Source organism: Heteronotia binoei, chromosome 2 (assembly GCF_032191835.1).
Source record: "Heteronotia binoei isolate CCM8104 ecotype False Entrance Well chromosome 2, APGP_CSIRO_Hbin_v1, whole genome shotgun sequence".
NCBI lineage: Eukaryota > Metazoa > Chordata > Lepidosauria > Squamata > Gekkonidae > Heteronotia > Heteronotia binoei.
Window position 1 is genome coordinate 78,307,447 of NC_083224.1, and position 13,159 is coordinate 78,320,605.

General features: G+C 46.4%; 2 protein-coding genes across 2 annotated transcripts in view; both read left to right on the plus strand.

The window, feature by feature from the left end:
- PIK3C2B (phosphatidylinositol-4-phosphate 3-kinase catalytic subunit type 2 beta) overlaps nt 1–13,159 on the plus strand; it is a 515,998-nt gene that overhangs the window by 179,365 nt on the left and 323,474 nt on the right. The window lies entirely within an intron of this gene.
- Nucleotides 699–12,570, plus strand: LOC132566389 (pleckstrin homology domain-containing family A member 7-like). Its single transcript, XM_060231386.1, has 3 exons — nt 699–950; nt 1,963–2,039; nt 12,388–12,570. The coding sequence occupies exons 1-3, from the start codon at nt 865–867 to the stop codon at nt 12,447–12,449; spliced, it is 225 nt and encodes a 74-aa protein (XP_060087369.1). The 5' UTR covers nt 699–864; the 3' UTR covers nt 12,450–12,570.

Genomic DNA, 13,159 nt, shown 5'->3' on the forward strand with positions numbered 1-13,159 from the left:
ACCTGATCCACTCTCAAATCTATACCAATATGCAGTTATAAATCTCTCTCTCTCAAATAAATAAGGAGTTATAAACAAGGTCCCTACTTCCATCAATCCTCCGTGCTGTATTTTACTGGACATGTTTGCCACATTGTGGTTGGAACACATCTCTATAGCTTTTGGGCAAACCAGTTCCCCTCACTAAAGCCAGCTCTTGTGAATGGTAGAAGTTGTTCTGCCAGGTCACGCCTTGCTCCTTCTTATTTCTGGATGAACCGTAAAGTTGTCATTTCCCTTTCCTTGTGATGGAGTTCAAAAATATGTGCCCCCCTCCTATGGGAGAGTTTTCAAACCCTGCCTTCCCTGGTGAATAAGCTTTAATTGATGGCTATGGTGAGAAAGAAAATGCCTCTTGCTCTGGAGGGGAGAAGAACAGACACACCAGGTTCAGTTAGCATGGAGAAAGGAGCCAAAACTCTCTCACCCCTCACCCACAGTTAATTTGTGGCAATTAGACAGAGTGGAAGAAGGAAGCTGCCTTCTCTGGAGTAATGCAGCAATGTCTGTCATTGATGCTGGAAAGACCCTTCAGCTTTTGAAACAGCAGCAGCAGCAGAGCCTTGAAAGGGTTAAGCAGATGCTGTGTCTCTCCCCCCCCCCCCCCCGGAATATTTGCAGCAAAAGAGTTTTTCTGGAAGGCTGGTTTGCCTCTGTCCTGGTGGAACTGGCTCAGGTGGCGTTAACATTACTTCTGTGCTCTCTGACATAAAGTAGGGAGTGCAGACAAAAAGACTAAGAACAGCAGTAGGGGGTAGCAGTGTTTTTTGATCCCTCTGGATCCCTTTCTTCCTTTTTGGTGGAATTTAAAGTGGAACAGGCTGGATGGCCACTGAGGACATTGATTGGCTTGACCTTCCAGGCAGGTGGACATATGGAGTTTGCAGTAATGGGAGAATCTTCTTTGTCAAGTATGTTAAATATTTGCTCTGTTTAGTTATCTTGTTCCTAGTTTCAAGGCTGCAGTTGGTGGGTGTCTGAAGCTGGGGATACTTGCCAAGATTAAATGTCTCCTGGCTGTTTTGTGACAGATGGTGTCCATGCAACTAGGCCAGGTCTTGATGGGGGGGCGGGGGCGGAGAGTGATGTGAAGAAAATCTGAAAGAATAAAGACACTCCCCAGGAGTGTCATTAAGTTTAAATGTGTTACAAAAAACAAGGGTTTTTGTTTTTTTTTGGATCTTTGGCCATTTTCAGAAGTGACACGTAGTTTTATATTCCTGCATGATTTCTTGGTTTTAGGTTCTGGATTCAGTTTCTGTGCTCAAAAATTTAGTCTGTGCTGGGTTACATTGTCTGGAATCTAGTTTTGGTTTATGCTAGTTCTCTTCTGCACAGTGCTACAGTAGCTAAGCTATTGACTAGGAAATCCCTAGTTCAAACCTTGGCTGTGTTGTGGTTAGGCAAACAGCTCATTCCCAGCTTCTGTGCCCTCCCACCTCTATTATAAGGATAATAGCGACCTACCAGTCAAGTCTGTTGTAAAGCTTACCACATGAAGAATGCTTTTAATGTTCTAAAGCATAATAAAAAATGTACAGGAGTATTATTAATAATACTTTTTTCCTCTTCTGCCTTAGTGGAGATTGTAGTTTACTTGACTCTGGTTCCCTGCCATTATACAGCACAAGCGATCGGTCTTTGGCATATCCATTGGGTATGAGGGCTTAGAGTGAGTGGGTCTAGATGCTGCACAGCCACTAAACTGTTGGCCCTATCAAACAACATAATCCTGATTCCTATTTTAACAGCAACAAAGTCAGTTTTAAATATACTCTCACAAGAATGGTGTCTGTAGGATAACTCTGCCTTCATAAGATGGTGAGGGTGGGACTCTGTTCTTGCCCCTGGCTTTTTTGTATCTAGAAAATAAGAGGTCTTGAATGTTTTTGATATATTGTATTTATGCCTTGTCCCTTGCAGTGATGAGACAAAATCTACCTGCTGGATACACCCAAGTAGTGGTTGTCCCATCCAAAGTGGGCACTTCACCTGGTCAGGTAAGAAGAAAATGTGACCTTGTAAGGCTGTCATTGCTTCAGTTGCAGTAAAATCTTCTTTCTCATGGCAATTTTACTTCTTTACTATTATTGTGACGGAATGTTTTAACCAAATGCCATCTGGGTGAGAATAGAATCTGAATTTCCCTTGCAGAAAGACCTGCATGGATGTCAGGAATCTAAGGTAGAAGTGAACAACATTCTCTTCATAATGGCCATTTGTTTGTGCCCTACAAGGCAATGCATTGCTTTAAAATACAAAGAACTTCTATCATGGGGGTTATAACATAACCTAGAAGTAGATTATTAGGAAATGTGTCTATTATCCAGATGTAAAATGCACTGGTTGTGGAATATGTTTGGGATTCATAGGAGCAGAGAGAGCATCTGTGTTGGTATTACAATTGCCCAGTCAATGTGTAAGTTAATTAAAGTGTTCATTCAGAAGCAGTTGTCTTGTGAGAATATCCCAACTACTTCCCTCTCCGAGGACATGTCCATGTGGAGTTCTTCGTGACCTGTGTACCTAACCCCTCTAGTCACATGGCACTCATTAAACCACAGTTCAGCTGGGTCCTAAACCTGAAGCCTCGGTGATATCAGGAAGAACTTCTTTGACTTGAGATTGCTTCTTTGACTTGAGATTGCTCCTCCACTCTGCCACAGACTACGTCTGTACCTCATCTCAATCTTGCCTATCCTTTGTTCCATTCTTTGGACTTTGTGTATATAATTCCTATTGAATTACTAAGATTTTAATGGAGGAAGTAGGACTTCTAGCCTCCAGGTGGGGCCTGGAGAGCTCCCGTTTTTACAATTGATCTCCAGCTGGCAGAGATCAGCTCCCCTGGATAAAATGGCTGTTTTGAAGAGTGGACTCTATGACACTGTACCATGCTGAGGCCCCTCACCTCCCCAAACCCCACCCTCTCCTGGATCCACCCCCAAAGTATCCAGGTATTTTCTAACACAGACCTGTCAACCCTAGGGGGAAGGATTAATGTCAGATGAGACTTCTTGTTTCTTTGTTAGGCACACTATTCTACAACTGTGCAACGGGGCTTTGCTAAAGTGCTAAGTCAAGAATGCTAGACAGTCTTCAGATGACCCATATTTCTATCTGTCCATCTGACTTTTTCCCCACCCTTATTGGAAGGAGTTTAGGGACTGTTTCTGTGGACAGAAGGATTTCTACCCATAGAGCAAATTGTCTTGCTTGCCCCCTCCCACTGTAGCTCAAAATGCCAGAATTTTGGGGGTCATTTTGAGCTGTAACAGAAGGGGGGGATTTGTGAAAATGTGGAGACATTCTAATGGATCCAAGCCTCTATAAGTTTTTTCCCCTTCGTCCTTACAATCAGGGCTTTTTTTTTTAGCAGGAACTAACAGGAATGCTGGCTTGGTGTCGGGGTGTGTGGCCTAATATGCAAATAAGTTCCTGGTGGGCTTTTTCTACACAAAAAGCCCTGTGTTAAATAATGGTGACATCATGAGGTGTGGACTAATATACAAATGAGTTCCTGCTGGGTTTTTTCTACCAAAAAAGCCCTACTCACAACAATAGGTAGATGAGGCTGAGAGATAGTGACTGGCCCCAGTTCTACTCCCATCATGCACTCAATGGGAATTTGGGCCCAGGACTCCACACCCATTGTTTGACCCTTTTTACTGTTGCATAACATTCACTTTCATATCCAAGAAGAGAAGAAGACAAAGAAGATATAGGATTTATATCCCGCCCTCCACTCCAAATCTCAGAGTGGCTCACTATTTTCCTCCCTCATAACAGACACCTTGTGAGATGGGTGGGGTTGAGAGGACTCTCACAGCAGCTGCCTTTTCAAGGACAACCTCTGCCAGAGTTCTGGCTAGGGTTGCCAAGTCCAACCCCAGAAATATCTGGGGACTTTGGGGGTGGAGCCAGGAGACTTTGGGGGTGGAGCCAGTAGACACTGGGGTGGAGCTAGGGGGAGGGAGGGAAACGGCTCCGGGGAGCGTGGCGAGCCGCCCCGTCTCGGAGCGGGCGACGCCGCTGCGCAGCTGCCGCCTCTTTTCCGCTCGCCGTGGCTGCTCCTCTGAGATGGGCTCAGAGGAGCCCATCTTGGAGGAGCAGCCACGGCGAGCGGAGAAGAGGCGGCAGCGGCGCGGCGGCCTCGCCCGCTCTGTTCCGCCTCTGGGGTGGAATTGGAGGGGGGTGGAGGCGGGCCGGGGGCGTGGCGAGCCACGAGTCCAGGTCCTAGAAGGGACCGGATTCGTGGCTCGCCATGCTCTTGGCCTGCCTCCGCCCTTCCCTTCTTTGGTTTTGCCTACGCTGCTGCCGCGTCTTGGCTGCTCCTCCGAGATGGGCTCAGCCTGGGCCCATCTCGGAGGAGCAGCTGCGGTGGGCGGGGAGGGGGCGGCAGCGGCGCGGTGGCCTCGCCTGCTCCGGGATGGGGCGGCTCGCCATGCTCCCCGGTGCCGTTTCCCCCCTCCCTCCGCTTCTGTTTTTTTGGGGAGTGGGGGAAGAGGGTGGAAATCCTGGGGTCCCCCGCCAGGGCGGGAGGGTTGGGAAGCCTAGTTCTGGCTGACCCAAGAGCATTCCAGCAGGTGCAAGTGGAGGAGTGGGGAATCAAACCTGGTTCTCCCAGATAAGAGTCCACACGCTTAACCTCTACATCAAACTTGACTACACCAAGAGGCTAGATCAGGAAGGCATTTCTCTTATTCCCTATTCCTTTAGGTCTCTCTCTTAAATCCACCATCTGCCATTTTTTAAACAACTTGTTAGGAAATATTTTATTAGCTTTGCTTTTGCTTCTGAAACTATTTAGCAAAGATAGATAATGTTTAAATGTACATGCCATCTCCAAATGGCTAAAAGTGTTTTCATGACCTTTGAAGTATCAGCCACTGAAGAACTGGAGCCAAACATTAGAGAACATTGCGCACACCCAGGGCTTTTTTTTCTGGCATAAGAGATGCCAGAACTCTCAAGAGAAAAATGGAGAAACACACAGTTTGCTCCTCATTGTTTAATGCTCAATTTAACTGTTTTATTGTGATTTTATTATATGTTGTGAGCTGTCCTGAGCCTGCTTAGGTGGGGAGGGCGGGATATAAATCAAATAGTTAATTTTTAAATATTTTTTTGAGAATTTTGTTTCCATTAAGAGGTTCTTGAGCTCCGTTCCACTTTGTTACCCCAGGCAAAAAAGCCCTGAGCATGACTGAGAATATCAGAAGAAAGTTGAACGGTGAAGCTGACTGGAGTTCTTGTTCATGCAAATGTAGAAACCTCTAGTTATGAATGATAAAAACCAGGGCTTTTTTTAAGCAGGAACGCACAGGAATGCAGTTCCGGCTGGCTTGGTGTCAGAAGGTGTGGCCTAAGAAACAAATGATTTCCTGCTGGGCTTTTTCTACAAAAAAAGTCCTTTGTGAAACAATGGTAATGTCAGGGGATGTGGCCTAATATGCAAATTAGTTCCTGCTGGGCTTTTTCTACAAAAAAAGCCCTGATAAAAACAAACGGTACTTTCCATCAGTTTTACAAGTCAGTTTTACAAAAGCATTTCAAGCTTGCAAATTTTGGAAGCCCAGAGTTCTCATTGTAAGCATTGCAAGCATTCTCATTTTCATACTACCTGACCGTGATATGCATTCACGCATTATACTTGACAGCAGCTTCTTGCATTTGGGAATATAAGCACAATGCTAAAAGTCCAGGAAACATCTAATGGAAAAGACAAATGTGAATACCTGTGTAGAAGAAATTGCATCCACAGCCCATAGTAGCCAACATAGGTCATATGGCTGAGAATAGGTTATTACACTTTGGAGCAATCCTAAATAGGTCTAGTTAGAAGTAAGTCCCATGTTATTCAGTGGGGCTTCCTCCCAAGCAAGTGTTATTAGGATTGCAGCCCTAGTTTATCTAGAATAAATTGCAGACCTGGATGTATTTTGGATGAACAACGAGTGCTTGCCGAACTGCTGTGTGAATGGTCCTTATACCAAACAGCATATTGCATTGCTCAGTGAAGCAAACTGAGTAAGGGATGAGGGAAATGGGAAATGGGTTTTTATATGTTGTCAGAGTATAGTGTGTGACTTGGGAGTGGAGAATGCTCAGATGGCTCAGTTTCAGGTGAAATTTCCTGAGATGCAGCATTCCACAGAGGTGACACAGCTGATAATAAATAATCAGGTTGGTAATTGGGGAGCAGAAGAGCTGTCAGAGAACAGTGAAACTCTTCATTGACAATCTCACTCCCAAATTCCTCAGGGTTCATCTTTGGCTACTTTCCTTCCTGAATGTAGCCTATGAAATTTGTGGATGGTGAGTTGGGAGAAACCTATTGCATTACACTATAAAATGGAATTTACATTTAAGGACATTTCCCTTGCTTATATAGCAGGAGCCAGGTATTCCACTGTTATTTTATAGGTTCAAGCCAATATGTGTGAAGTGTAGGAATACTATTTCAGATTTTGACTATTTCAGAATTTTACTGGGGTGGGAGTGAGGTGACAGGAATTGGCAGTATCCACATTTCCCTCCTGGCTAATTAAATCCACATTAGCCCATGTCTCTCCTGGCTAATTAAATCTTGCCAGAGGGAACTTAGATGTCCTATACGGGACATCGTAAATAGATCCCTCTCAGAGGGGTGTTTTCCAACACCTCCAAAAGAGGCTGTGGTCCGCCCTCTCTTGAAAAAGGCGAAATAATAATAATAATAATAATAATAATAATAATAATAATAATAATAATAATAATAATAATAATAATAATAATAAAATTTTATTTATATCCCGCCCTCCCCGCCTAGGCAGGCTCAGGGTGGCTAACAGCATTCATAAACATACAATACAATAAATATAGAACTTTAAAATTAACATTATTTAAAAACCAGTCAGTACATAATTAAATTTAACTTAATCTGACAGTGGCAATGGTATTTCCAACGCTATTTCTGTCAGTTTACATAGTAACACAGGTCCTTAGACAGAACCATATTGGCGGGTCCCTTTGTTAAACAACCATAACTCAGCAGTCCGTGTATGCCAGCTTGAAGAGGGTGGTCTTGCAGGCCCTGCGGAACTGATCAAGGCTCCGCAGGGCCCGCACCTCCTCCGGGAGCTGATTCCATAGGGATGGGGCCACGATTGAAAAGGCCCGTGCGTGAGTGTTCTGAAGTTTAGCCTCTTTCAGCCCAGGAATGGTCAGTTTATTTTTCCCTGCTGACCTCAGTGCTCTCTGGGGCTCATATGGGGAAAGATGGTCCCTCAGGTAGGTCGGTCCTCAGCCATAGAGGGCTTTAAAGGTAATGACCAGCACTTTGTACTGGACCCGGTACGTAATCGGCAGCCAGTGCAGTTCGCGTAGCCCCGGCCGAATATGCTCCCACCTCGGGAGTCCTAGCAACAGCCTGGCCGCCGCGTTCTGCACTAGCTGCAGCCTCCGGGCTCGGCACAAAGGCAGCCCCATGTAGAGGGCATTACAGTAGTCCAATCTTGAGGTGACAGTCACGTGGATCACTGTTGCAAGGTCCCGACACTCTAGGAAAGGGGCCAACTGCCTCGCCCGCCTCAGATGGAAGAATGCTGACTTGGCAGTGGCTGCTATCTGGGCCTCCATTGATAATGAAGGCTCCAGTAAGACACCCAAGCTCTTTACCTGGTGCGCTGCTTTAAATGGCGCACCGCCGAAGGCCGGGAGAGATATTTCTTTCCCCAGAGCGCCGCGACCCACACAAAGGACCTCTGTCTTCGTCGGGTTCAGCTTCAGCCCACTCAGCCTAAGCCACGTTGCAACAGCCTGCAAAGCCTGATCCAGATTCCCTGGGACGGAGTCAGGCTGGCCGTCCATTAGCAGATAGAGCTGGGTGTCATCTGCATATTGATGGCAACCCAGCCCAAACCTCCGGGCAATCTGGGCAAGGGGGCGCATATAGATGTTGAATAACATCGGGGAGAAAACTGCTCCCTGAGGCACCCCACAATCTAGTATGCGCCTCTGGGACCGCTCGCTCCCAATCGCCACCCTTTGTCCCCGGCCCATGAGGAAGGAGGAAAGCCATTGTAAGGCCAACCCCCTAACCCCTATGTCGGCGAGGCAGCCGGTCAGTAGCTGATGGTCGACTGTATCAAATGCTGCCGACAGGTCTAACAGCATCAGCACCGCAACGCCGCCTCGATCCAGTTGCCGCTGGAGGTCATCTACCAAGGCGACCAGCACCGTCTCCGTCCCATGGTCCGGCCGGAAACCAGACTGGCTCGGGTCCAGGACAGAAGCGTCATCCAGAAACCTCTGTAGCTGCAACACCACTACCCTCTCAATAATTTTACCTAAAAACGGTAAATTAGACACCGGTCGATAATTTGCCAATTCGGCCAGGTCTGCTGTACATTTTTTCAGGAGGGGGCGGACCAAGGCCTCTTTCAGAGGTGTTGGAAAACACCCCTCTAAGAGGGATCTATTTATGATGTCCCGTAAAGGACATCTAAGCTCCCTCTGGCAAGATTTAATCAGCCAAGAGGGGCAAGGGTCCAAATCACATGTTGTTGGGCGAGCAGCAGAGAGGATTCCGTCGACTTCCTCCAAGCTGAGTGGGTCGAAGTAGTCCAGCACTAAGCCCGAAGACAGGCATGGAGCCTCAATTTCACCTACTGTATCTAATGTGGTAGGCAGGTCTTGGCGGAGCGACGAGATTTTATCTGCAAAATGTTTCGCAAATGCCTCGCAGCCAATCTCTAATTCTCTAACATTTGGTTTGCCTTGTGGCAGCGTTATGAGGTCTCCAATTATTCTAAACAATTGTGCTGGGCGCGAATTTGCAGATGCAATCTTGGTTGCAAAGTAGTCTTTCTTTGCAGCCTTAACTGCCATCTCATAAGACTTCATAAACGTTCTATAGGATGTTCTCGTCGCTTTGTCCCGAGTATGCCTCCACTGCCTCTCTAGTCGTCTGAGCCCTTGTTTCAGCTGGCATAACTCCAAGGTATACCATGGCGCCAGCCTCACACGAGGGCGCAGAGGACACCGAGGTGCAATTTCATCGATAGCCCTGGATAGCCGGCCTTGCCAGGCTTCCACCAGGTCATCGAGGGAATTGCCAGTGGGCCAGGGATCCCTCAGGGCCGTTTGGAACCGTTCCGGGTCCATCAGGCCCCGAGGGCGAGCCAAAATAGGCTCTCCGCCCATACAGGGTTGGGGCGGTGTCTCCACACGGGCCTTAAGGGCTAGGTGATCCGACCATGGAACCGCTTCTACTGCGATATCGTTCACCAAAATCCCAGACACAAAGATCAGGTCTAATATGTGCCCGGCCTGATGCGTGGGAGTTGTAACAAATTGAGAGAGTCCCAGTGTCGCCATGGAAGACACTAGGTCCATCGCCTGAGTGGAGGTCGTGTTGTCAGCATGGACGTTGAAGTCACCCAGGACCATAAGCCCTGGGTACTCCAAAGCCCAGCCCACCACTGCCTCCAATAGTGATGGTAAGGCGCTGGCTGGTGTGTTAGGTGGACGGTACACCAGCCAGACTGCCAACCCCCCTCCAACATCCCACGCCAGACTGGCACATTCGATACCATCAATCTTTGGGGCCGGGAGAGCCCAAAAGGAGTAACCCTCCCGTATGAACAACACCACCCCTCCCCCCGCCCGCTAATCCATGATTGGTGAAAGACCGAGTAACCCGGGGGGGACATCTGAGAGAGAGCTACTGTCTCCCCATCCCGCACCCAGGTCTCGGTCACGCAAGCCAGGTCCACGTCCTGCCGAAGCAGGAACTCCCTGAGGGTCGAGGTCTTATTGTTTATGGACCTGGCGTTGCAGAACACCAATGACGGAGATGAGCATTTCCTCTTGGCCCCACTACCTGCCACCGTTGGGATGGGAAGTAGACTGGAAGGTGGCCGAGCACCATTTTGTCTCTGTCTCCTTCCCTTATATTTCTGTCTATTCCCACTGTCATATCTTCCCCTCCCCAGGAGCACTGGAATCCCTTGGCCGAGCATCTGCACCTGCCCGGCATAAAACTCACCAGTATCCCCTTCCCAATTTGTCTCCACCTGCCGTTTCGGTTTACCCCCCACCAACCCCTCCAGTTCCCAACTGCTAGACATCAGATCCGGCTGAATTGGCACATTATCGGCCAGTCTCAAATTTACCATTTTTGGGTAAAATCATTGGGAGGGCAGTAGCAATACAGTTGCAGAGTTTTCTGGATGACGCTTCCGTCTTAGATCCTCACCAGTCCGGCTTTCACCTGGGTCATGGGATGGAGACAGTCCTGGTCGCCCTGGTGGATGACCTCCAGAGGCATCTGGATCGAGGCAGCGTGGCAGTACTGATGTTGTTGGACCTATCGGCTGCGTTCGATATCGTCGACCATCGGTTGCTGATCTGCCGCCTTGCCGACACAGGGATTTGGGGGTTGGCCTTGCAATGGCTTTCCTCTTTCCTTGATGGTCGGGAACAAAGGGTGGCGATTGGGGGAGAACTGTCCCAGAGGCACTCGCTTGATTGTGGGGTGCCACAAGGGGCAGTGGTCTCTCCGATGTTGTTTAACATCTACATGCGCCCCCTTGCCCAGATTGCCCGGTGGTACAGGCTTGGGTGTCATCAATATGCTGATGACACCCAGCTCTATCTACTAATGGGCGGCCGGCCTGACTGCGTCCCAAAAAATCTGGACCTGGCACTGCAAGCTGTGGCAGGTTGGCTCAGGCTGAGTAGGTTGAAGTTGAATCCAATGAAGACAGAGGTCCTTTGCCTGAGTCGTGGCAGTCTGGGAAGGGAAATCCCCCTTCCAGTTTTTGACGGTGCACCATTGAAAGTGGCACACAAGGTCAAGAGCTTGGGGGTGCTACTGGAGCCTTCCTTGTTAATGGAGGCCCAGATAGCAGCCACTGCTAAATCCATTTTTTTCACCTTAGGTGGGCGAGGCAGCTGGCTGCCTTCCTAGAGCGTGATGACTTGGCAACAGTGATCCATGCAATGGTCACCTCAAGATTGGATTACATGGGGCTGCACTTGCGCTGAACCCGGAAGCTGCAGCTAGTGCAGAATGTGGCGGCCAGGCTGTTACTAGAGCTCCTGAAGTGGGAGCACATACAGCTGAGGCTGCGTGAACTGCACTGGCTGCCAATTGTATACCGGATTTGTTACAAAGTGCTGGTTATTACCTTTAAAGCCCTATATGGCTGAGGACCTGCCTACCTTAGGGACCGTCTCTTTCCCTATGTGCCCCAGAGAGTACTGAGATCAGGTGCACAAAATCTTTTGACAATCCCCGGGCTGAAGGAGGCCAAATTGAAGGCTACAAGAGAAAGGGCCTTTTTGATCGCAGCTCCATACTGGTGGAACCAACTACCAGATGAGGTGCAGGCCATGTGGAGTCTTGTTCAATTCCATAGGACCTACAAGACTACTCTCTTTCAGCTGGCTTTCTCTTAATGTGGACCCTAGCCTATTATATACGGTCATCACAAATTACAAGAGAAGACTATCTAGAATATAGCACCTGAAAATGTTAGAATTTAATTAATTGATGGTTTTAATTATAATGTTTTTAATGTAATAGCAAATATGAATTGTATATTGTATGATATAATGTTTTATTATTGTAACCTTGTATTTATGCCATATTTTGTGAGCCGCCCTGAGCCTGCTGCGGCGGGGAGGGCGGGATATAAACAAAATATTATTATTATTATTATTTGAGCTCTTCAGTCCATTTAAACTGGGGGAATCTAAATAAACAAATGCAAAACGAGTACAGTTTTCAGAATTTCTGTTGTGATTATTTTTGTGTAGGTATTGGGTTGTCAGTATAGAACAAGTGTTTTTAAAGCAAAAGAATGTGTGCTTTTTGCATGCATGCCTACTACATAGTTTTTACAACTGGTTTCACTCTAAGATAATAATGCATATATAGATAGGTACCATGGTTCAGGGGTGCATCACAGTCATAAGAACGCAGCTTCAATCATAGCATCTCCAGGTTGTAGGGCTATGAAAATTTTCTTTCCCCCTTCTTTGAGGCCATGGAGAGCCATTGCCAGTCAGAGAAGACAGTGTTACACTCAACAGACCCCCCAAAGGCTGGATCTGTATAAGGCAGTTTTGTATTTGTATTATGTAAGGTCTTCAAGGAATAATCACTGATGACTTTCTTGAATGATGGTCCTTTGAAAACCTAAAAAGGTAAAGGTATTCCCCTGTGCAAGCACCAGTCATTTCCTACTCTGGGGTGATGTCACATGACATTTTCACAGCAGACTTTTTACAGGGTGTCTTTAATGTCACAATCTGAATCAAAGAGATCTCTGAAGTCTGCTTTTGCATCTGTCTTTTCAGAGGTGCCTAAAAGCTGGGAGATGGACACCACACCACGGGGGGCTATCTTTTTTATCAAGTAAGTGACCTGGGGACACCAGGTATTCAAAAAGTGGAACAAAGGCATGTTGTGCAAACTTTTAAATAATACTAATATGTAAAAACCAAAAATTTAAATTATTAAACATTTGTGTGTATATAAAAGTCTGCAATGCTTTGTATGTAAAACTGAGTCACACTTCACAAAACACTGAGTTCTTAATATTTGATGACCTTACTAAAACTGGAACTTGACTTATTCCTTTACTTAATGCAACAATGTTATCAGAAATACACAAATTAATGTTTGCTGTTGTTGGGAAGGTATTTAGTTGATACTGTGCTTTGCCAACAAACTGGTGTTACAGCCTGTCTCTTTTGTGTAGTTTACTTGTTATATTTTATAAAGTATCAGTGAGTACTGATACTTTATAAAATATTTTATAATACTTTATAAAATTTTATATTTTATACTTTATATTTTATATAAAGTATTTATATAAAGTATTATATAAAGTATTTTATTTTTATTTATACTTTATATTTTTATACTTTATATTTTATACTTTATAAAACATTTTTGGAACGTTTAGGATGTTCCCCAAGGTTCCTCAGTATGGTCATCCAGCTACATGAAGACCAGCGAGGCCAAGTTAGACACTGCAACGACCTCTCGGAGCCCTTCCCAATAGGCACAGGTGTAAAGCAAGGCTGTGTTCTCGTGCCAACTCTCTTTATGATCTTCTTTAGCATG